Source organism: Mastigoproctus giganteus, chromosome 1 (assembly GCF_048544385.1).
Source record: "Mastigoproctus giganteus isolate SK-2022 chromosome 1, ASM4854438v1, whole genome shotgun sequence".
In the NCBI taxonomy this organism is placed as follows: Eukaryota; Metazoa; Arthropoda; class Arachnida; order Uropygi; family Thelyphonidae; genus Mastigoproctus; species Mastigoproctus giganteus.
The window spans coordinates 240,998,111-241,024,145 of record NC_143575.1 but is presented as its reverse complement, the minus strand read 5'-3'; the positions used below and the strand labels follow the sequence as shown (position 1 = coordinate 241,024,145).

Sequence of the window (26,035 nt, the reverse complement as noted above, 5' to 3'; positions counted from 1 at the left end):
ATTGTTTTGTTCGGATTTTTTTTTTTTTTTTTTTTTTTGGCTGGTGCAGCATAAGCCATAGGCTTTCTTGCAACATGCGGCCGTTTCTAATAGTAATACTATTAGTGAACACCAATTTCTAATCGTAAATAAAAGATACGAGATTTTTCAGAACGCTAACATTATATCTATGAGGGTGATTATCTGTAAATTAGGAAGAAATTGAAAATTTACTTTGTTTGAAAAATGCCTTTTTTTTTTCAAATTTCCCCATTCGCTTACCCTTTTTTCTCCTAGGGGATGTCTGATGTCCGTTGGCGCACATATAATCTCTTTATATACCTTCAACAGCACCTGCACACACTAAAATAAAACAGGATTATGTGCATGATTATGGTATAAAGAAAGCAGTAAAATAATGAAGAAAAATCATTTCGGATGAGTTAGCAAATAATAATAATTTATGGTTTATGAATAATGATCTTTATGCACGAACACAGAATTTAGTTTCTTCCAATCTGCCACATTTGCCCAAAGAATAAATAATAATTACCCAAATTCTATTGGATGATTTCAGTGAAATTTAGGAAGGTTCAATAATCATTCCATATGAGCCAATTTTTAAATAGTTTCAAAATCCAGCTGATGAGAATTGTGTTATTACATGCAGCCGGACAGATAAAGAAATTTTAATCATTCGGTTTTAATGAAATTTGGAAAGTCTTAAGGAACATTTCTCAAAAGCCTAAATGTAAAATTTCATGAAAATCTGTCCACTGGGAGTCGAGTTGTTACATGCGGACGGACAGACAAAGAGAAGATCATAGGCACATTACGTACATATGCTAACGCGCCGTGATAGGTTGGTAGGTAAAAAGAAGGTGGTTGGTTGGTAGCAGTGTACAGCACATAATATTACCCGTTTGTGCTTTTCGTAGGAACGAAATAGCAATTTTTAAAATTTTTGTTAGGTTTCGCCACTGTCATATCTGCTGTGTGCTAGTTCAATCTGCTTTACTCGTGTTAGTACGTATTGTGATGTGAATATGCACGTGCGGATGGAATCATACAAGTGAGTACGGTCTTTCTCTTTCTCTATTACTTTTTCTCAACTAATCTTGGCCACCTCAGCAAGTGAACATAACACTCACTGGGCGCAACATTGTGCAGAAACACAGAAGGAAACACATATTCCTTACATTACATTCACCAATGTCGTTGCCCTTCTCTGTTCTGGTTCCAGCAGCTCTACATCCTCTCTAAAATGAGTACTTCAGACCTACACTGGTGGACAAAAAAACTGCACCACCTTAAAAAAAAGTAACATTTGTAGTGAAACGCATAAGATATTGTTTGATTACAGTCATTTTGTTTGTCGCAAAGCAAAGGTATTGCGTCAGATAACGTTTCTATTGCATCAGACAGTAATTGCAAGGTATTGCATCAGCCGTTTCTATAAATACGGCGTTGGAAGGGTATGCACACTCAGTAGTATCCTGTTTTGCGGAGGTACAAGCATGGCTCCATATGCTCAGTTGCCACCAAGAAAAGAAAGTGTAGCTGCTGCTTTGTTCCAGGAAGGGCTTTCTACGCGTGCTATCGCTGATAAAATAGGCTGCCACCAGTCAACAGTATGCTGGATGCTGAAATTAAAGCGTGATGTTAAGAGAAGACCTGGATGACGCCGTAAGAGAGTAACTACGCCTTCCCCAGATCGATATTTGAAACGGCTATGCCTTCGTAATCTCCGTTCTAGTGCTCCTGATTTAAAACTGAACTTTGAGATGGCCTCTGGTGTTGAAATAAGTGCACGAGCTATCCAAAGACGAAAGGTGGTCTGCATGCCTATCGGTCCAAGAAGAAGCCTTTGTTGACCTAACAAATGAGGAAGAATTGGGCTAAAATGCATGTTCCACGGACTAAAGAGCAATGGGACACCGTCGTCTTTTCTGACGAATCAAAATTTAAGGTGCATGATTAGCAGGGTAGCGATATATCAGAAGACGAAAATCGGAGGCATACCATCTTGACTGCATAACACCGCCTGTAAAGTTCCCCACCGATCAGATGGTGTGGGGATGCGGAACAAGCAAAGGGGTGGGGCGAATTAAGTTTATCAACGGAACGGTGAATGCAGAAACCTACACCGCTATTTTGGAGGAGGAGGAGTGCCTGAGACCCGTTATTAGGGATCACCGCACAGACTTCCAAAACTGCATTTTTCAACAGGACTCAGCACCTTCCCACACAAAAAAAATTGGTAAGTTTTATGCTATTTAGATTTAATGATGAGTTTTTCTTCTTGTCTCACAAGGCTTAAAACATACACCAATGTTTTCCCTCGTTTTTCTCCCTTAAGGTGCAGTCATACCTCAGAAATGTTCATTACAGTGTTCGGCTGACACTATTATACAGTCCAAATTTTAACCCTATTGAAGATCGCTGGTACATAATGTAGTCTACAATCAATCAGAAGAAGCCAACAAGTAAGAATTGAGCTGCAGGAGAGCACTGTAAGGGTGTGGTACCACGAAATTGGGCAACCGTATATCCAGAAGATGATTTACTATATGCCAGTTCGTTGCAAGGCTGTAATTGCAGCTCGAGGAGGAACAAAATATTGAGGACTTATTTTGCTGATTTACAGTACATAATACTATTGCGTTAATTTGTCATTTCAGTTTGTACACGTAAATGCAATAAAATGTATGTTTGGTTGTCATGATTGCCATTTGCATGATTTCTCATATTTCCATTAATTACGCATTTTAACCTTTGGGAAGATATTTATGGCAATTAGGTATATCAGGTGGAGTCTTTTTATTGGATTTCTTTCACAGAGATACAAATCCCATCTAACAAATTCATTTCAAACATTCCTGTAACCCACAATGCAGCGCAAAACATTATTTACAAAATTCACAAGTGATGCAGTTTTTTTGTCCGCCACTGTACATACAGTATTCAAGGTGTGCGGGATTTAATTTACTTTAACCATTTTAAAGCTTTATACAGTCAATTAGATCTCGCTGGCTTGACCATTTCCTTATACAAAGAGATGACCACCTCATTATCTCTGCTAGGAAAATTCCTGTATATCATTGAAAAGACACCATGAGCTACTCTTGCAGACCGTCTACACTAATCAGAAAGCTTCATATCTGCCTGCACAATTACCCCCATGTCCTTTTCATTCTCTACCACTCTCAGTGTAGTATCTCATAGTTGATAAGTTTCTCTTGGGTTACTGCTATTCATATGCAGTACTTTACATTTGTTAATGTTAAACTTCACTTGCCACCTCTCAGCCAATCTGCTCAACTTTTCTAGATCCTGTTGCAGTAGCATCATTAACAATCCTGCCAACCTTCGTATCGTCTGCAAACTTGGTTTGGTCATTTGCCCAGATATACCTTCGTCAATATAATTAATAAACACAGAAAACAATGGACCCAACACCGAACCCTGCATCGATGCATCGCTCCATTGAAGGACCTGACCTTTGACTAATGAAATAATACGATACACTCTATAACTGGGTTGAAGAAAAGAAGCACTTTATGGATAAAAAGACCCGTCCATAGTTACAGAAATTGAATGTTAAATCTTTCGTGTACTTCTCTAAGTTTTTCATACTATCAAAAGCAGTAGTAGTTGTTGGCATTCAACAAGTGTACGACATTGATTTTAAACTGCTGGTTAAGGAAGCTTCCATTGGTTCTGTGGAGGAACGACCAAAACTGTTCCATGCGGTATTTCAAGCTCCTACTAAAGAGCAAAATATGTTATTCGGAATGAGAGCTCAGAACGCTTTATCTGAAGACGGTATTCATTTGCATTGCAGATACAAATGTCTATTTCTATCTGCTCTGTTGAAACAACTTGGGTAAATCTTAAAGAACTGGGATATCGCAAAGTATTCAATTATCACTACCGCCGTTGCGTTATTATGAACACGATGGACTAGGCTGTAGTTTTGTTCTTCAAGACTTACAGTTTAGTCTCTGGTTCTGGAAGGAGGCGATAAATGCTTGAATCTTCGCATCAGCCTTCTTGGAAGTGAAACTTTGGTAACAAAATTTTTGGTTTTTGGATAATTTCATCGAAATTCTAGACTCCGCAAAGAATATATTTTGTTTACTGGAATTGTCTATAATGGATCAAATGCAAGCAGCCACAATTCAATATCATTTTCCAAGCAGTCCGTGCTATTATTTCTGAGCTTCAGACATCCTATCAGACTCATTATTCTACTCTTGCGAAATTTCAACACCGCTTTCAAATGGAATCCGATACTTCAGTGTTTGTTGATCATTAAGGATGAAAAGTGGATCAGATTACAGGAAAATAACTTCCAGAATTAACTTAGTATTTACTGGAAAGACAATCAGTGAATGTTTGGTTACTATTACCCAGATATCTACTCAAACAACGGTGAGTCTTCTAGATATCCAATAAAGATTTATAATTTTTTTTTGGCCAGTAAATATAGCAATCTACCTACTGCAGTTTATGGATATGCTATTAACATTACCCAAGTTAGTCTTCGTAGAGCCATTACATTTTGATCTTTGATCTATGTGGCTGCTACGCCTTCCTTGTATATCGGTCACGCGTTTATCCAGAAAGGTCCAATGAAGTATGAAGCATGGCTCAGGACATGGTCCTGACAGTTGCTGATCCTCTGGAGGTTTAAGACAAAGCAAATCGTATCTTTACAATTAATATTGAATATTCAGAAAAATAGTGTGAATTGAGAGTGCGGGTGAAATTGTTGTGCAGCTTTAAGTGATCGCGGCAAACCTCTGTAATGTTGTAAGCTTGAAACACACCAGATACTCATCAATGACATGGCAATTTGTTCACTAAAGACATCACAGAATTAACATTTACTTACACACTTACTTCGATAAACATAAAAACGTTGAGGGCAGCCATCAATGTGTTGTAGGTTATGATGATAGATTGCAAATCGAATGGTTCCCTGTTTTTCATGAGCTTTGGACCTACAACTTTGGTGATGATTAAATAGATGACTCCGATCAGAAATACAGCCCTTGTATTCCCAACCAGAGGGAGCTTTTCTGTAGAGGGATCTATAAGAAAAAAAAATGGAACTAAGACATTTGCTTGAGTAAATATTCTATTTGCCCTTGAAAAATTACAAACCTTGGTTTCTTTAGAAGACGTAATTTTCCCAACCATAGAATTTGATTATTTGGCTTGGGAAAATTACATGTCTTCAAAGAAACCAAAGTTTATATCAAAAGGTTAAATTTAAGGCAGCATAAACGAGGTCTAAAGACATATATTTTAAATTATTAATGGTAAAAGTTTGAATATTCTTTTACGATATGCAGTTGAGTCCATGTTGAGTTAAACTCCAGAATATGGGAGATTATATTCAATAAATTTTCTATTGGTCTTAATTGACTAAAATAACCAAGCTTATTCTCTTTTAACTGATTTCCTGACTTTCTTAACACTATCTTATCAAGTTTTAGATTGCGGATTTAGATCTGAAGTCATTGTAGATACTCTTCAACGACTTCAGGTCTCAAACCTCAAGTAAAAATTGTTAAAATGAGACTTCGTGAGTAGCACACTTGGTAGGATCATCGTCCTCCTCACACTGGGCGAAAAAGACCTGAATTCAAGTCCCGTCGATGATGGATGGAATTTTTTTATGGGCCTTTTTCACAACCTGGTTGAGTTAGTCGGTCTCACATGAAGATAGGATGATTATTTCTCCCGGAAACTATGATTTTTCGTCCAGCAGACAAATATCGACCTCAGAACGCATTCAATTTACAATAAATATACACGGAGCAATATGGCCTTAGTTGCTGATCCTCTTAAAATCCTTCTACCTCTGTCAGAATGAGTCCTAGATTGTGTTAGAAAATCAGAAACCAGTTAAGGAGAGTATCCAGGTTATGTTTGTCAGTTAACAGCAAGGTAATTTATTGAGTATAGTTACAGAAACTTTGATCCTAAACCTAAAAATACATATATATATATTATACTGTATATAAGTATTTTGAATATCCTGCTGTTTTATATTGTATATAAATATTTTCCATATCCTGCCGAAAATTCAAGTTGAATCCCTATTCAGGTGGAACTATACTTCATCATTAAAGAAACATGGTCCACAATGTTACTTCCATTCGAATCAATAATAATGGTATATTTGACGTCCCATATAATAGACATCCCTTTTTGTCATACTAGAAATGAAACTTCAGAAAAAAGGGAGGGAGAATGAAAGGGGAGACAAATAACGATTCAAATTATACAGTTCGGAAATGATACAGTATGATTCGTAAGATAATTAGAATTTTTGCACAGATTGATTACTTAATTCGCGGAATGGCAGCACCACCATACAACTACTTAGGTTTCGGAGAATTGCCGATAGACGGCAGGAGAATGTGTTCCATGTTTCTTCCCGGTTACTATGTGACTAAAAAATTCTTCAGGGAGCACAGTTTCGGGATAATTTAGGGTATGCACCTTAAAATGTGCCGAAATTCTAATGCTTAGCTTGTGATATCGAAATTCTGTACCTTTGCTGATGGAATATGGTTCTTCTGTCTTCATCTGGAATCTCCGGGGCCTCTGCAATTTTATCTATAGTGAGGGGAGTCTCCGACTGTCCAGGAAGCGAGTCATCGGCAGCGAGAGATCTCCTGCCATCCCCCTTGCTTGAAGAAATTTCGGTGGTTCCACATTAGTGCTTCAGAGTAATTGAAAATTGAACGATGACTGTGTCTATGTGTTCCAATGGTACGCTATTTACTGCACTGATTGACAAAATTAACAGAACAAGAAGTTTTTCATGAATATTTTATTGCGAACAGTGTCGCCAAAGCCGAATATTTCATATAATAGACATCCTGGCATCCAAATTCCGAGTATTCAATAGAAATGGATCTACCACCTTACAGAACTGCACATTATGCAAATTATTCATGGCTGTAAAAACACGGGTTGCGACTACATCATTTCATTCCTGTCTTTTGGCTTGCTCAGTGGAATAGCTATATCTACAGCACTCAGGATATCAATTCATCGTCGTTTAGATGATTCTTTGAGATGGCGAGTTGGACGACTTGAAGCCAGGCAGTCGCGGGCGAAGGTGGCATGTTAGCCTAATGTATCACGCGGTGTCGTTTCGGCACTATGGAAGCAGTTCCAGGAAGAACCATTACAAGGAGCGCTTTCTAAGGTCGCCCGAGGACTACATCAACCAGAATAGAAACCGCTATCGGGCTCTAACAGCAAGATGGAACCCTACGATGTCCCGTCATCAACCGTCTTTTGAAGGTGTTGGAGCCAAAGGTGAAAATCTTTCAAGTGGATTCTATGCAAGGAAGCCAGTGGTTTGTACCCATTAACCCCAAAGGCACCGCAGAGCTCGTCGAAACTAGTGCGATGAACATGTGACTTAGAGCCCTCACAAATAGGGTACAGTTCTGTTCTCTGAGGAATCCGTTTTAGCCTAAAAACAGATTCTAGACGTTATTTCTTCTGGAGACAACGAGGAACGTGGTACAATCGCCCCCAAAATCAGAGAAAAGGACTTACGGTGGAGGCGGTGTTCTCGTGTACGGCGGAACGATGATCAAGGACCGCACCCATCTTCATTTTTGATGGGGTTTCCATAGCTGCGCAGAGGTACGGAGAACAGATCCTCGAACCCTATGTGCGCCTTTTTATGGGTGAGGTTGGCCCAGATTTTCTTTTCATGCACGACAAGACCACTGCACATAGAGTTCAATTTGTGGGGGAATATCTTGAAACTGAAGATATCCAACGACTGCCATGGATAGCACGATTAGCAGACTTAAATCCAATTGAACATGCGGGGGATTCTCTTGGGCGTCGCATTGCCCGCCGACAGCCAACTCCTCTGTCACTTGGTGAGGTAAGGTCTGCCCTGGTGGAAAAATGGGATTTGTTGCCACAGAATTATATAGACACCCTTATATTAAGCATGGTTCACAGCTGTCAGGCCTGTTTAGTCATTGTATGGGATCATATGCCGTAGACATCTTGTGATCATATTTGCAGAGTTACAGATCCTAATCTCCACTGAATAAATATCCATAAAATTTGTGTTATATTTTCTTGAATTATACGAGACAATAGGCAATTGTCTTCACATGAAACGAAATGATTGAATAGTCAATTTATAAATTCAAGGGTCTCTCCATGAGCAACAGTTCTTTGTTTTTAAAAGTAAAGATAATACACTGCTCGACAAATTAACAGAACACATAGAAAACGTAGTATAACTCTTGCAACCTGCGATGAAGGGAGACAAAATTTGGTATAGTGGTGTACAATAGAATAAGATGAAATAAGGAAACATATAGAAACTTCGGGAAGTATAAGGACATTTATAGGGGTTGTATAAGAATCTGTAATATATTTTTTTTCTGTTCAATAGAAAATTAAAGTTACGTTTCCTATTTTCATACATTATGTAAACTTAAATGCTTTATTTTTATTCCAATTTAACTTACCAGGAACGCCAAATATCGATTCCAGTCTTCCTAGTGATATGTAAGATATCGTTGCCATATTTCCTAAGTGTAAGAATAAAATAATTATTAAAAATTCACATCAAAGATTCATTCACTCATTTGACAAATAGTAAACTAAAAACTGAAATATGTAGCTTTAGACTGGAGAGAAATTCCAACGAATTTAGACCAAAAGCCAACAACACCTTAGTTGAGTATTTAGCTAAAAGTCAACAGTTTCATACAAAATTCCGTAATTCCATATTACGAAGCAAGTCACCAGGAGTTTCCTTGGTCTTGTTAAATAAAGTGCACTGCCCTCTGGCAAGTGTTTCTTCTCGTGTTCAAAGAACCACCATAAGCTAATACTCTAAATTATAAATTCCTAACGTCTCGTCCTTGTGGTAATATCAGTAACTGAGGCTTCCCTGAAAATACTCTTTGACAATCTTGTCCGAAGAGTGACAGGATCTTCGTGTCACTCTTCGGAGAGCCCTTCGGTCTGTTTCAGGCAATTTAAATTTTTCTGCAAAGGTAGGAACAGATTGATGACTAATTTGGTCTTCCGTGACGATTCCTCATTGGAAGTTGGTAAGCTCATTACCTCGATCCTTTTATTTTATTGCGTTGATCTCTTGTCTTCTAGCTTCTCAAACAATGACGGGGTTCTCGAAGATTTAGTTTTTTCTCCGACTCTTTATCCATATTGACGACATTCTTACACCAACTGAAAATCGTATTCATAGTTTTGCTGATGACAGCACATTGCATTTCATCTTCCTGCTTGAGAAATTTCGTACTTGATCTCCAGGTAATTCATCAATGGGACGAAGAAAACCAAACCTAGTTAACTTCAGTTCTTCTAAAACGCACTCCGGTCTGTCTCTTTCTTGACATAAGAACATGACAAAAGTTTCTCCTTGTGCAACAGCTCTCGTGAATAGCACAGTTGGTAGGATCGCCGTCCTCCCAGTATAAGGTGGAAAAGACGAGAGTTCGTGTCCCATCGATGATGGGAGGAACTTTTATGGACCTTTTTCGCAACGCGGCTGAGTTAGTCGGTCTCAGGCGAGAGTAGCATAATTTTTACTCCCGGAAACTTCGGGAGTAAGTCCAGAAAAATAGAAAATCGACCTCAAAACAAACGCAATTTACAGTCAATATACACGAGCAATACAACCTAAGTCGCAGATGCTCCTTAAATCCTACAACAACCGTTTCCTACTTAAAATTCTAATGCAGTAGACAAGTAGAGTTAGTGAACTGCCTTTACCAGTTTGTGTCCTGAAATTATTGCTTGCGTGTTTTTAATTATAAACATTGTAGTGACGAAGTAAATAATGAGTCCCTAACAAAGGCCTCACTGTACCTTTCCAATCTGGTCGATTAGTTCTGAATGGACACCAATTCTGGCAGTGAAAATCGAGTTTATACCCACTAGTGCTGTGAATAGCTAAAACGAAAATCGAGGCTAGCTGTTTTGCTGTTCAAAACCTAAATTACAGGATATTCCACATTCTCCTTGAGTCTGACTTAATATTATTAGATGAATGGAATTTGACGTTGTATGCAAACATTAACATCGACGCTCTAGCATCGATGTTGATACTTCCAAGGTCACTGATTAAAATGCTGAATAGTAAAGATTCTATGGAGTAGCCTTGGGGAACGCTACACTGAGGAATAAACTCAAATTAGTTGGATCGGTGGAAGATCATAGTATGCTTTCTGTTGCTAATATAGATAATTAGCCAGAAATAATGAGGTTCCAGAATTCTAGGTGAGAGAATGGATTGGTAGCGACCGATTTTAAACTAACTCCAAGCACAACGGTAGCATTAATAGCACCAGGAAGTATCAGTAGTATCAACGAATATTTTACATTGAGATCAAATATCGCCAAAGCGGATATTTGTCTGGATAATTAACTTCCACATCCTCGTCAAACAAGTCTAGTCTACGCGCCTCAAAATTAGGTTAAAGGTGACCAGTAGGCTTAACGAAAGTTTTACAGGAAAGAGTCCTCGTTGTAATATCTGATACGTTAATCTTGGTGTTGCAGGAGAAAGCTGTGTAGTCCAATCTGAATATTTTTTTTGTTTCTGTCTTACTGTTTTCGGCTTCTGAAGAAAGACTAGGTTAAATTGAATGCCTCTGGTCAGCATGGCGGAAATTGAGGTTAACAGTTACTGTACTCGTATGTACTACCTTTTCCGCGTTACGAATCGTTTGGATGGTCGGGGAGGGGGGGTGAGAATTTGTTTGAAATACACGGAATTTCTTTGTGCATGTAATTGCTACTCTTCCGCATCTAGAAATGAAACCATGTCTTATCCCACTGCAGAAATGTTTTTCACAAAGTAGCCGAAATTGTCAGCCTCAGGCAAGGTTTTCATCCAGCAAGCCGATCGAAGAATACATTTATTGTTATAGTTATTAAATCTGTTTTATTAAGTATTTTGAATCACCGTCTAAGTATTCTACTGGTTACTGGTTACAGTGTTGTGAACGCAGATCTAATAACAGTGCAACCATAATACAATCACCAGACAAAAAATTAGAAACCTTTATTCAGTATGTAGTAGAACCACCTTTTTCCCGAACCTCAGATTTGATAATTTCTACATCAGGATATTTCCCAACTATTGTATTACAGTCAGTACAGAGCTTCGAAGTTGAACTGCCCTTTTAAACACATTGTAGACATTCTCAACTGATTTCGATCTGAAGAATTAGGTGGGCAGGGTTGACGTTGAAAACCTTGGGAACTATCCTCGAACCAATCAGATACATTTTTTTCCCGTGGATAGTTGTGTTGTCGTCATGTAAGAATCCATCGCAATCCGGGTAAAATGTAACATTTCAGGGTGAAGTCAGTCTAAGGAACTTGTGATGATACCATGTGACAACTCATATTTCCTCCATAATATACATTTAATTATCTTTTGACGCCAACTGCAAGAGGTGTAATTTTTTGGAAAGTGAGTGCAGAGCTGTATAATAATGAGGCATGGTGACAGGAGCTATCATTACAGTTGTTACTTTGTTTGTATACAGTTTTTATGCAGTTCAGAATTACACGGCATATGTTCATTCCATTGTTTTTGAGTTATTGGAGATACAAAGTAGACGTTAAAATCCATGGGATCCTACAGGCAGACTTGCTTGATAATAGATATCGTTAGTATTTGTCGTCTGTAGATAATGTCATTATTAAATTTATCAGGATATTTTTCAAGGCTACTGAAATACAGTTGCGCACTCTCTGGAAGCATGTGCTTCAGATCTGACAAATTTATAAGTGGCATTTTGATGGACCACTTGGTCTCTTTGGTTTTGGTTTTCTGCCGTAAATAATGGCGTGAAGGGAAGGGGATTCTATTCGTCCATATAGAAGTTTTGCAAGAGTGGACATCATCGTGGTGAGAATAGTACACCTACAGGACTTCGTATTTGTCGGTAAGACGGATATGGAAATGCCGAATGGGCTACCCCTGTTGTTCGACCATCGTAAGATCCAGTAATCTATGGTACTAGGATCACTGGATTATTTGTTCTGGTAGCTTATGTGTGTTGAGGACGAAATCTCAAAGGCATACAGTGGTATGGGTAGTAAATCACTCCATATCTTCGAGCAACATGTTAGTTCTTGGCAAATGGCTCAGAAATACTACCGGTATGTATTATTCTTCTTGGTGTCCTTGAAGTGTTCCTGGAAGGCGAGATCTTCATCCCAGGTGAAAGTACTTTTGTTCTTTGAAAAAGTACCTTTGTACTTTTTCCCCTTCATAATGACCTGGATATCGCTCCTCATTCGCTTCTCTGTTATGGACATTTGGTGTAGTTAGTTGTAACATTATCATCTTCAGATTTTCGGTTAGATCTGACAAAAATTTGTGTATCTAATGGCTAGTTATACTGTCTAATAGCCTTACTTCTTGGGTGCTTAGCATACAACAAACACTCTCACGTTTCTTTTCACGAAGGAAATGGTTAAGATTTGATTTGCGGCAGCTCATGTTGTGGTTAAACCTACCGGAATATTATTGTTTGATTGCTATGTTGGGAAGATTTGACCTTATTCGTTATCCTTCTGGAGGAGACGTTCTATTTTGGTGGAAGAATTCTGTTCTTTTCGACGGTTTGGTGTCAGACAACGTTAACTACAAATTTGCATTTTCTTTTTGGGATAACTTTAGTTTTAATTTATGCAAATAACAATGCATGTCATGTCATAGAACTGTATCTCTCTAGTACTTTACAAGTTAGCTGGCCATTTCTTGATTTTCAAGAAATAGCCAAATAACTTTTTTTTGGTTAATTACAGAAACATCAACTACAAAATGATTTTGTAATTAACGTTCTTTGACACTAAATCCTCTTCTTTACAGCTCACCATTGAGTTGTAAATCAAGAATCTCCATTCTGATGGATCACCTAGTGCAGTGGTATTCAAACTGTGTTCCACGAAACCTCGGGGTTTGGTGAGAATCATTCAGGGTTTCCGCGGAACACAGTTTGAATTCACTAATAAAAATTGATCGTTTTGGTTGCGTCAAATAATTTTAAAAATATCATTTTTGAATTCGTGCCCTTTTCCAAACAGGTAGATATTCCCGACCGTAATCGACCTTAAAGGTCGATTTAATCTCACTCTCCCACATTTCACTACATATTTGCCCTTTTTAAAGCAGTTGTTTCTGGTCAGCTCAACACGACAGTTTACTCTTATGATTACAGTGAAATTGCAAAATCTGCATTCCTTTGTTTCGTTTAAAAGAGAGAGGTCTGTGACAAGGTAAGGTCTTCATTTATTTTATTTTAAATCCATTTATGCAATGGAATAGATTTTGTGATCGATGATAGTTGTAAAACTAATTAAAGAATTTTAAAAACTAATTAAAGAATTTTAATTTATTAGATTTGCCCTTCACTATGGACATTCAGTTAAACCTCGGAAAACTTAAACAAAAAGCTAAACAAACAGAAAAAAAAAAAACATGAAAATTGTTCAGAAGCATCTGCAGTTGTTTCACCATCTACTTCTGGAAACTTGACATGCGAAACAGCCGTTTCGGAAACGCCTATTAAAAAACAGAAATTACACGAAGATGGTTCTACAAAAAGAAAATATGATGAAAGCTACTTAAGTTTTTGATTTACTTGGACCGGAAATGAAGACGAGCTGAATGGAATATGTGTTGAATGTGAAAAGGTTGTAAGCAATAGTAGTCTAAATCCCACGAAATTAAGAAGATTCATATAATTACGTTGTGATTGGATGAATCTTCAGACGTTGCTGGTTTGGCTATTTTAATTGTCTGGTGCGCTATATTTTTAATTTAACTGTCCAAGATGATATTCTTTTGTGCAAGCATCTTAAAAATAGAGCTACTGGTGAAAATATTTTTGATGTTTGGACTATCTTGGAAGAATGGCCCATTTTGGGATTTTTGAACTATGGAAGAAGTATGGACTATCTTGGGCTTTATGGACTATGGAAGAGACATGGACTATCTTTGGATTTATGTTTTCACATTTGTACTGAGGAGGCAAAACCTTTACTGGATGCCAAAAAGGAGTCATATCAAGTATAAAAACAGTAGCCCCACATATTCAACATTCTCATTGCTGTCTGCACCGTCAATGCTCTCGTTGTGAAACGAATTCCAGAAAAAATAAAAGATGTTTTAGATGACGTTGTGAAAATCATAAATTTTATCGAATCCAGTAATGAGAATAACCTTGAGCTAAACTCAAGATTATTCTCATTATTCTGCGAGGAGCTATCTGGTTCTCACAAAACGCTGCTCCTACACGCAGAGGTACGCTGGCTATCACGAGGAAAATTTTTGAGCAGGTTTTATGAGCTGAAAGAAGAGGTGAAAAAAATTTTTAACTCAAATAAAACATGGTTATTGCTCAAAATTACATGACACCATATGGATTCAGATTATGGCGCACCTTACAGATATATCTTAAATTTTAAATAAAGTAAATTTATCCCTCCAAGGAACTAAAATTCATATATTTAAAGTTAATGATAAAATAAATGCATTAATTTCGAAATTCGATTTATGGATTTCATATGTACGAAACAATGATGTGTAAAGTGACTTTTTGATTCAAAATGAACCGAATCTTCATAAAATTAATTGCTCAGGAATACATAAGAGACTACTTGCTTAATCTTCAAAAAAAAAACTATTAGAGAATATTTTCCAGCGCAAACAGAATCATGTTGAATACTAGTTAAATACCACGAATTCTGCAAAAAATATTATTATTATAATGATAATAATTAAAAGATAAAACTTACCTTGTATTTTACAGTACTTCCAGATACGTACCGATGTTTAATCACTTGAAATAACGTAGAAATTTCAGTCCTGTGGCACAAGTTCTGTTATAATTCATCTACTGTGCTCTTAGCAAATAACGGATGTTCAGAGCAAAAACTTCAGAGGACTCAACTCTAAAAATTCAAAATACTTGCCCACATCGGAAGCGTGATCATGATAGAGTGATCACGATCTGTGAAGCAGAGTTCTTCCTTAAAGAAAATGTACCGACTTGGAAGAGAGAGAGAAAAAAGACAGGGAAAGTAGTTATACTTCAAAGGAAAGAAAGTCACCAGTTGAATTTCAATGCTTTAAAACTACTGTCAAATAGACCAAGGTGTGCAAGTGCTTCTTCTGAAGGGGGCCATATGAAACGTGTGGAGGAAAAAAAGCGAAAAATGAGCATTTATAAACATCTGAAACCGGTTGGTCCAGTGCGGAGAAACTAAATTGTGTCAGCTTGTCAGAAGGGGTAAAATGAACTGAGAGACGATGTTTTATTTATAGAAGAAGAATTGTTATTGTATAAATGAAACTGCAGCACATTCGAGTATGAAATTCCTTCACAGCTGCAAGACAGGAGTTTAAATTTGAAATGAGTTCACTATTTGTGAAGCAAACTAATGAGTAAGAGATGGGAAGAATATCAAAGCGGCCTGAACATCTACAATATAACTGATCTTCTTAAGTTCAAGGAGAATGTTGGGGATAGGGGCTTCCATGTTCGTGGTGGTTGGTCTGCCTGGAATGGAATAGTGAAATTGTGGTGTTGTTGTGACAATATTTGATCAGCAAGAGTCTGAAGAAGGGATTTTAGTAAGAAGCTTTGGAAGACTGAATGCAAACAAGATTGTCCGAAATAACTTGAATGTGATGCCAGCTGTAACTTTGGAAGTGGTTTCAGCGCGTAGCTATTCCATGTCGGGGGAGAAATAACGTTTGATTAGAGTTCTGTTGAGCAGAAATAGGGATGAGTCAACAAGGAAGACACTGGGACATTTTAGCTGACAAATCCATTTTGCTCCAGTTGTGGGGGTGGCGGACTGGCTGTTTATTGCACGTTTATCCCTCGTAATTTTGACGGATTGACAGAGTCCTTCAAAACCTGATTCTTACGGAACTACACTGGTACAGAGGTTCACGGTTGAGATGAAAATGTTCGTGCTAGCTGCTTAGGTCATACGAGTTGATGGGCACTCTGTGACTGGTTCTAATGAAAATGTTTCCTATGGTGAAGGTCTCCAGTTGTTGTCTAATGACTACTCTCCATTTCTGGTGAAGGTCTCCAGTTGTCTAGTGACTACTCTCCATTTCTGATGAAGGCGGGAGAATGCCGTTCGGTCCGAGACTAATCCTGATTTCTTCATCTTTTGTGAAATTCCTACTTTTCCCTGAAGCTGTCTGGGGTACTCTGTGAGCTACAAAATCTTCGTTGAAGCATGCTGGGAAACAAATATTACCCATATAATGAGAACATGTTTGAAGGTCAGGTTTTGTCTATGCGACACTTGACAGGGACGGAACTAGCTTTAGACGCAACTCGCGAGATCTAAGTAGTGTATTTGGGCATTGTGATTGTTAGTTACATGATGGATGATTATAATTGGCAGATACATTTCTAGACGGAGGATGGAGTCATAGTCTGACTAAATAATACTGATTCGGGTGGTGATTCACTCTACATGTCATCCAGCAAACGCTGTTCCATAGTGCTCAGTCGGATACCGAGTCGATTCATTATGTTCTCAACTCAAGGAAGGAAGAAGATCAAAATATCCACATGCACAAGTTGGCATCTTGGTCTTGGATTAATGCGAGCAGATTGTTCAATAATTAAGGATCTCATCTGCTGCTTTTCAGAATATGGAGCCTGGACCTGATGAATGATACACAACGGCAATATACATGAGTTCGTTTTTATTCCTAAATGTGACCAAAACTGTTTCAAAAATGTCAGAGAGAGAGAGAGAGTCCAGCAGGTCTCATAATGGGCAGTTTAACCTGTTTAGCTGTCCCCTTATGATTTGCTAATTTTCTTACGATAAACTGTATCCGCTCTTCGGGATCAACTCGTTTCCAAATCTGATCTGCTAGTAGTTAGTATTCGTACATCTTATTTGTACCTCAGATCTTGTGGTCATATTCTAATATTCATCTATCAGAAGATGGTACCCTCGTGGGTAGCATAGTTGGTAGAATCGCCGTCTTCCCCACACCGGGTAGAAAAGATCTGAGTTCGAATTCCTTCGATGACGTGAGGAATATTTATTGACTTTTTTCACAAGGCGAATGAGTTAGTCGTTTTCAGGCAAGGATGGCATTGTTTTTTCTCCCGGAAACTTTGGTTTTCGTCCACCAAACAGAAAATCGACCACAGCACACACACAGTTTACAGACAGTATACATGGAGTAACATGGCCTTAGTCGCTGATGCTCCTAAAGCTCCATTACAACAACAAAACGCTACTCGTTTTGGTCTGATACTCGTTAAATGTTACTTAAGGTTATTTCTTTGGTCTGAATATAGCATTTGAAATGTATCGTTCGTCGGGGACTAAGGGCTTAAAATATTTGTTGAAGATGAGTTAGTTTGAATCTCTTGGGGTTCTTTTACTTACTGTTTTTGTAGTAAATTATATCTTAGAGGACAACATATACTTTTAGGAATGAAACAACAACGTTGAACAACGAAATGTAATTACGAAGAAGATTTCTTGTTGTTTAGAGGTAAAATAATGGAATATTCAGAAGGCGAGAGAATAATCTGTTTAACAGTGTTAAACAGATTATTCGATTATCCTGGAGGGTAGCGCAGTTGGTGTAATCACCGTCCTCCCCGCACTGCGTGGAAAAGACCTGAGTTCGAATCCCATCAACAACAGGAGGAATTTTTATGGGTCTTTTTTGAAACGTGGCTTGGTTAGTTGGTCTCAGTCGAGGGTAGCATTGTTTTTATCCTTAAAATTTGGGTTTTTCGTCCAGCATATAACAAATCAAACACGCAGTTTACAGACATATTATATATGTCTGAAAATTGCGTGATGTCAATGATGTCCTGGTGTCAACGATGGTACTCGAATCCGTGCCTTTTCCACCTGGTATGGGGAGTACAGTCAGTGGCATCAAGGTTCAACCCGGTGGGGGGAGGACGTTCATTATAACCATTATGCTTCACGAGAACATAGCATCAAGGTAGAAAAAAGTTTCGATATTCGAGTCTTGTTAATCCGACTCCCGCTTATCCGAAGTCAGCCTAGCAAACCAATTCTATATCATCTATAATACGTTAATGTAGTTTTAACGAGTTAAACGTACATTAACATATAGTTATACACTTTTAATAAGTTATGTTGGTGTCTGGCGATATTGCTTATCGCTGGCACCTAAGTTCCATCCACCACTGTTTACAGAGAATTAACAACCTCTTGGATATAGCATCCCAGAGCCAACAAACATACGTATTTATTAGGTCTACATTGCTTAGTTAAGCCTTCCAAAGATAGTTTGCGCTAAGGGCAAGATTAACTTAAGAATATATGTAATAAAATTAAAAACAAACTTACGTGTTGCAACAAATATATATAATAAAACTGTCAGATATTTTCCATCTATGAGTGATATCTATTTGATCTATTCTAAAATGGACAAAACAGATCTTTAGGAAAATCCTTAAAATAAAATAAAATTTGAAATACCCATAAAACTACGTCAGTACCAGAAAAGTCTAAAAATATGAAGGATTGGAAAATTTCTTTTCTAGGCATCCGCCACAATGTTTCTGTTGTTGCAAGGTTTTTGATGCATCAGAAACTTAGGCCATATTTCCCTAATTTATGCCTGTAAATTGCATGTATTCTGTGGTCGATTTGCTGTTTACTGGACTAAAAACCATACTACTCGCACTTGAGATAGATTCAGAGACGCTGTGGAAAAGGACAATAAAAATTCCTCTCGTGGTCACGGGATCCAAACTCCTGAGGTCCTCTTCTCCATCCAGTGTGGGAAGAAAGTTGGTTTTATCAACTGTGCAACCCACGAGGGCTTTCCCCTAACGTCCGTCCATTCTTCCAACCAGGGTATGGCAGCAAACATAGTATATAGTGTAGTGCTTCAGCCTCAATTATGGTATATGGGTACCCTTATGATATATAGGAAATTATAAATAATAACTGCGGTATTTATATTAGTCCCATTTTAATGAAATTTGGGAAGGCTTGACAAATCATTCTACAAGAGCGAAATATAAAATTACAGGGAAATCAATCTATTGGTCATCGAGTTATTATATGAGAACGGAAGAAAAAGAAATAATAATTGCCGGATTTATTTTAGTCCGATTTCAATAGAATTTGGAATGGTTCGACAAATCTTATTAAAAGGCCCGAATATAAAATTTTATTAAAATCCGCCTGTTATAAATCTAGTTAGTACATGCGGACGGATGGACAAATGAAGACAATAGACTCATAATATATATGTGCTAATGAAAATATCAGAGGTACTTGTGATGCCTTATTCTCATTTATTATTATTATTTAAAATTTTTATTTTTGGCATATAGAAATGCTGCTATAATTTTGCCCGTGTAATTTAGAAATACAAATATATGTTTATTGTACAAAACGATATGTAAAGCAGCCCTTTACAGCGAGACTCTGGGGTTGGGGGTGTTGAGTATCCTGTAAAGAAAAGGTTTAATGTAATTTGAAATGTCACTCTCATTGCTGTTTTCATTTATGCTGTGTGGGATGAAAAACCCGAAATAACTCAAGGGGAATGACTTTGCTCCTCCTGAGATCGGCTAACTACTCCCCCGATTGAAGAGGCTTTTAAGAATCCCTCCACACTCCAGCAATATTCGGATCCAGACCTCTCCAACACAGAGCGAATAACAGAAAGCAGAACACATAAAATTAGCGGAAGTCTAGAATAACTGATTGGCAAAAAGTTGTTTCTGTGAACATTCTGTCTTGTGGGTCAATCTGAAGTGAATTGAGTTCACTGCGGAAGAATACAATCAAAGCATTGAAGCGGAAGCAAGAAAAATTTGCAGTGGGCGTAACTTGGTAATAATTACCAGAGAAGGTATTAAGTGGAAAGTTCGACTATAAAAAACGGATAAGGAAATGCTCGTTTTCTTTTATTCCTTCGCGTGACAAATCGGCAACTTCCCTGAAACTCCCCTAATATCACTGAAAAAAAGTATGTGGTTAAACATCAACAGCAATGACTATCATTACACTAGTTCCAGCATCGTATTTAGTATTCGCCTAATAACTTTTGCGCTTTAAATTTTCATTATTATTCGGCGCAGCTTTCCCTATACTGACACCAGTATAGGGAAGTTTACCATTTCACTGCAAACGCTTCTAAACAAGTCTGCTGGCTGGAGGAAATTCTTGTAAAAGTAATGGAGACACCGGAATTGATGTTAAAATCAATCAAGAGGTAGGAATTATTAGTTCTTTGCGCTATCTACAGTCAATGCATTAGAAGCACGTTGATGGAACTTTGATCTTCCCCCCCCCTCCACCTCGGATTGTAGGTTGCTGTTGCTTGGCATACAAAATGAGAGTTTACGCATGTGTCAGTAGACCTCGTCATATACACCCAAGAAAAAGATCAATAAAATGTTATCTTCTGGAAATTTCAAGCTGTTGGAGAAACGTGGAAATTAGCAATGCTTTTGATGGCACTCGTTGAAGAGTGTGTCAAATTCGTCTTCTTATATGGGTGAATTTTATAGTCCGAGATTCCTCTTACCTATTCAAAATCTTCAAAATCCCTTCACATCCAAACTTTCCTTAGTCATTACCATAGGTTAATGATGATAAAAACAAAATGTACGAAATCTTTTATGTATTGCGTGCTAAATTGAAATCTTAGTCTTCTTTCTCTCAATCTCAGGAACAAATTTTAAAATTACAGGATGCAGTAGCGCACGCATTTCACTTGACCACGGTTCAAGCACACGTGACTGCTAAATACAGCGCTGTTCTCGTATTCTACCTATATTGCAAAATCCTGTGATCCTATATGGTCGTCCGGTATAATTTATTTTTATTTATTACCGAGATTTAAATAATTTATTTAATTATTCTCTGTTTATACTTAAGTATGACCACAAGGGGTCCAGAATTAAAATTTATTAAGAGAGTGGTAAATTTGTGATTTACTACCCTTTCTTTCCTGCATCGGATGCATCACCCATCTGGTTAGAACTTCAGAAAAAAATTCACGCACAAAAATTTAGACACAAAAATCTAAATCGAGACAAAGTAAGAAAATGTCAGTGAAAATTATTTTTATGTTGTTTTGACCAAAATAGGTCACTCTCTTTGTGAACCTTGTTATTCTTCTTACGAACAGTGAGGTAGACAATTTTGCTTCTTTTTTTAAACAGGAAATACTCGAACACGATGAACCTAAAATTACTTCCCGTTATGCGTTCATATCTATAAAGTTGATATCAGCTGACCATCGTGTATGAAATACAAATTTTAGATTAGGGACACTTTTAAATGAAATGTAGTTGGTACACGGGGTAGACATTCAGTCTCCAATTTAAGCACTCTAAAAACCACTGACTGAAGAGTCTATTGTTCCTATTTCTTATTATAAAAGATAATCCTGTCCTGAAATGTCTTAAGGCTTACAGGAGAGAGAGAGCGAGAGAGTTCTGATTTACAAAAGCGCTTCATTCTCTTCCTGATAAATTTGAAACGATGAGTAATGTTCATAATGACTAGAAGCATTTCGTCAGTGATCCACTGATGAGATAAGAGGAGGGAAATATCCCCAACTATTCAAGAAATTGCTTCTACATCAAGTTTACACATTTGAAATCTAGTGATATCTTTCAGCACCGGGATAATCCTAAAAGGAAAGTATGGTGTGGTTTTGCTTTGCATTCAGATGTATCATTGGTTCACACACTGGAATGTTTTAAAGGCATGGATTTCCAGAATTATATGAAGATGTTGGTCTCGACAGAATTGTATTCCAGCAAGATGGAGCGCTACTTCATTTCCTTCGAAATGGGGCTTCTTGAAAGTCCGTATTTCCAAAACCCTGACTTTGAGAGAGTTCTGACATGTAATTTTAAGATGAAAAAGACCCAGAGATGAAAAAGATCGTCGATATAGTTCCCGTTGTTCTTACGCCTTGTAGTCTACGTCTAATGAGGATTATTGTCATGCGTGTGGCCTAGATATGGGGAGTTCCTTTTCGCTGTCTTTGAACTGTAGGACATTTCCTGTTTTTAACTGTCCAAAGAAATTTATCGAGGGGCAGACATGTGCATTGAAAGCCGCAATGTATAAATATAGATATAATTTATTCATTTCAAAAAAAGAAACAGCATCCATAGGGACGCCATTAAGGCCAACCAACTATATCTGCACGGAAAATGAAAGCATTGTTATTTTTAACTGAAATCAATTTGAGGTCATAAAACGTGTAACGTACTTGTTTTTAAGTGGTCAAGTAAAGCAATAAATCAAACGTCATTGACCTGGTTGGTGGTCTCTTCATAAAATTTTCCATGGCCACCCATCTTCCGCTTACGTTCTACACAGGAATTAGTATCAGCAAGGTCAAATGATGAAAGATAGAGAACTTTTTTTGCAGAAAACAGAATATTCATACTGTTCGCAATCCTACAAGGTAATCATCCGATTCTCCTTTAAACTTAGCCAGGCTAACTGCATCCACCACTTTGGGAGCAATTTATGTGTCGCCTACGAGTGAGAGGAGACCATCCTCAACCATTTTACTCAATCCCTTCAGGACCTTATACCCATCAGTTAGATAACCTATTTAGACGCATGGTTGCCAGATTTTGCACTCCATATCTTCTTAGCCTTTCTACACAGGTGCATCGATGTGCAATCATCATTAATCTGGTAGTCCTTTTCTGAACCATCTCCAAAGTTTCTGTCTTTTTTTTAGGTAGTCAGGTCTAAATTTTAGACCTGGCTACAATATTCTAAAAAGCGATAATAGTATTAGTGGCAAAAGGTGTAAGAAAGCAAGCTTATACAGCATAAAAAAAAAACCCTACACACTTTACTCATCTATAGACCCCAAGAATTTGTCTAGTTCTTCCATTAATTTATTCAAACCATCCATATCTACAACAAGAGATTGAAGCATGTTCCAATAATAAACCATCCGCTGGCTGAAGGTCAACTTCTGCATATCTGTCCTGCAACCATCTTTCCTCAACTTGAATTTATTCCCCCGCATGTGTGTAGTCTCAGCAAGAGGAAGAATGCCATTAACATTTAGCTTACTCAATCCAATCAAGACTTGAAACACCCCAATCTGATCTTCCTGCAGATGCCTAGTCTCCCAGTGCTACAATTTTCAGAACTGAAGCCTTTCTAGGTAAGAGAACCCTTTTGTTCTCCTCACCAATCTGGTTGCCCTTCTCTGCATCCGTTTCAGCAGTTCTACATCCTTCCTCAAGTGAGTCCTCCACACCTATATACAGCACTCAAGAAGCGGCCTAACCAGGACCGTATACAGATGGATACTCACCTCCTTATCCTTGTTAGCAAAGTTTCTGTATATCATTGACAAAACGTCATGAGTTCTCCTGGCAGCACGTCAGCACTATTCAGAGAATTTCATATCACCCCCAGGTCTTTTTCAATGTCCACTACCCTGAGTGTAGAAGCACACGGTTGGTACGTTACTTTGGGTCACTGCTACCCATGTGCAGTACCTTGCATCCCTCAATGTTAAACTTAAACTGCTATTTCTCAGCACATCGACCCAATTTTCCTAGATCTTGTTGCAGAAGCTCACGCTAATGGCTGTCGTTAACCACTCTGCCAACCTTTGTATCATCTGCACACTTAGACATTAAGTCTGATATACCTTCATCGATATCATTGATAAATTCATCAGACAACAATTGGCTCAGCATTGAACTCAGGGGGACTCCACTAATAACATTTGTTCGCGAAGAGCAAAGCTCATTAATAACCACTGTCTATCCTCTTGCACTTAACCAACCCTTTATCCATAGCAATAACTATCTAACCATCTATAGTACATGGATTAGTCCAGACTGTAGAGGAGAGCGATTCGAGTATGTACTAGCAGTCTACGTTGATTCCAAGGGTGTTTTCGACCGACTCTCGTGGGAAAATAAAATATCAAGAATAAGAATAACTGAGTGTTCTGGCACTTTATATTCAGTATTTGGAGATTATTTTAGAGATCGAAGAATTGTGGTCAAGACATTATACAGTATACTGAAATTAGAGAAATGGACAATTTGGATGTCCTCAAGGCTCGGTGATAGGTCCCTTCGTCTGGAATATCGTCTTAGATGAATTTTTAAATAAGGACATTGAAAAACAAGATATATTGCCATTTCTGATGATCGAGCAATTCTGATTTAAGGGAATTCACGTTCCCAATTAGAGAACAGTGCTGATATTGTATTAACGGAATTGTATAAATGGACAAGGATAAATAAGTTGATTTTAAAAGAAAAAACTAACAGCATAACCCCCTCCTCCCTTTCTATCTTGTCTATCCTTTCTGTGCACATTGTACTCCTCAAATTGCAATTCTGCATCCCTTATATCCGTGACACCACGCCTCAGATGTCCCAACAACATCCGCCTTTGATGTCTTGAACAACACTTCAAATTCATTAAATTTATTTACTGTGTTATAGTGTAATAGTGCCGTCGAAATGTGCTCCTGCGTTTTGGATTTAAAAGTGTGTCTTTAGCAACCCCCAACAGTAGAAAATATGTGCTTAAGAAAATATAAGTGGTGGTGAGTCTAGGAGTTAAGTTTTGGCAGTTGGGGTTGTGTATTTTCTCAGAAATAACTGATTTAAATTTTTCACTAATTCACTTTGTCATCACACATAGAGAAACATTACTTCATAGAAATAACATTGTGGAAATCCTATAGTGAATTTTCCCATAGGAACAGCATTGGCCCATAGACTTTACATGGGGACAAGATGGCTGCCTGGCTTTAATTCTTTTTTATGTGTCCAGGGATACCACATAACAGGGATAGTGACACCTACTTGTGGTATTTACACAATATTAAGTGGAATTTTGACATAAATATTTGAATATTAATGTTTTCCTATGGATGAATATTTTCCCATAGGTTAACATAGGATTTATAGTGGGCTTGTTTTGGGCTGAAATTGGCAAAACTTTAAAATTGAATATCTCCTTATCTATTGGGATTGAGGAACTCATCTTTGGAGGGTCAAATCTTTGACCAATTACTTATTTTTTTTTTTTAGATATTTTTCAGCTCCATCTAGTGACTAGGAGCTGAGATATAAAACCTGGGTTTTGTAAAATCCAAAACTTTCATGCGGATTTTCATCCAGCAACTGATATAGGAAATATATATATTTATTTCGTCCCGAAAACAGCAAATCACGCGCAATTTACTGCACAATATGGCCTAAGTTGTTGGATGCGCCTTATGGGGATGGAACTAGGATCAAGAGATACATATAGAAATCCGATAGTTTAGAAGAGGAAGAGTTTTCAACAGGGTGTTTGAGCTGAAAGGTATTCACCTTTCAGCAGGAGTATTTCAAGAAATTATAGGCCAGATTTTGCTGAGTGTTTTGAAGATGAAGAATGACTGCAGAAACTAGCCTACTTACAGATTTACGGATCTGTCCTATTTCAGTTTAAGATTAAACAAGTTCGACCCAGAATTGAGTATTTGAGCAGTAAAAAAACAAGTGGGTGGGGAGTGTATCTTATTCAGTAGCTCATCTATTCTTCCATTGAATTAATGCAGGAATCAAATTAGCATCAATTACCGTTATTGTAATATTCGACTCACGTGAGCAGTTCATGTTTAAACATATTTTCTTAATTTTCAAATAGAAGGTATAGGGTACAGGGTATTTATCAATCGTTATATATTTTTACAAATCGATAACTCCAAAAACCATGGACACCACCAAGGAATGAGTGATTACTATTTAGCTCGATAGATGGAGCCACTGATTTTGTTGAATTTTACTCATATACTCGCTGAAAGTTCACGCGCGCGATTTGTGTGTTCGTGTTAACCTCGACAAATGCGTGGTCTTTTTTCAATTGTTTCATTTTATTTCCATCACTTTTTTATTAATTTTTCCTATCTTTCTAATACAAGTTAGATTTCTTTAAAATT

The 26,035-nt window shown here is 37.6% G+C and overlaps 1 protein-coding gene across 1 annotated transcript in view; it reads right to left on the bottom strand.

The window, feature by feature from the left end:
* Nucleotides 1–26,035, bottom strand: part of LOC150091697 (uncharacterized) — a 75,650-nt gene that overhangs the window by 5,731 nt on the left and 43,884 nt on the right. The window contains exons 10-13 of the mRNA XM_090369311.1: nucleotides 16,156–16,293; nucleotides 8,511–8,573; nucleotides 4,885–5,075; nucleotides 262–342 (exon numbers count right to left, since the gene is read on the bottom strand). Coding sequence (XP_090225437.1) covers nucleotides 262–342; nucleotides 4,885–5,075; nucleotides 8,511–8,573; nucleotides 16,156–16,293 — 473 coding nt within the window. The remainder of the gene's footprint in view (nucleotides 1–261; nucleotides 343–4,884; nucleotides 5,076–8,510; nucleotides 8,574–16,155; nucleotides 16,294–26,035) is intronic.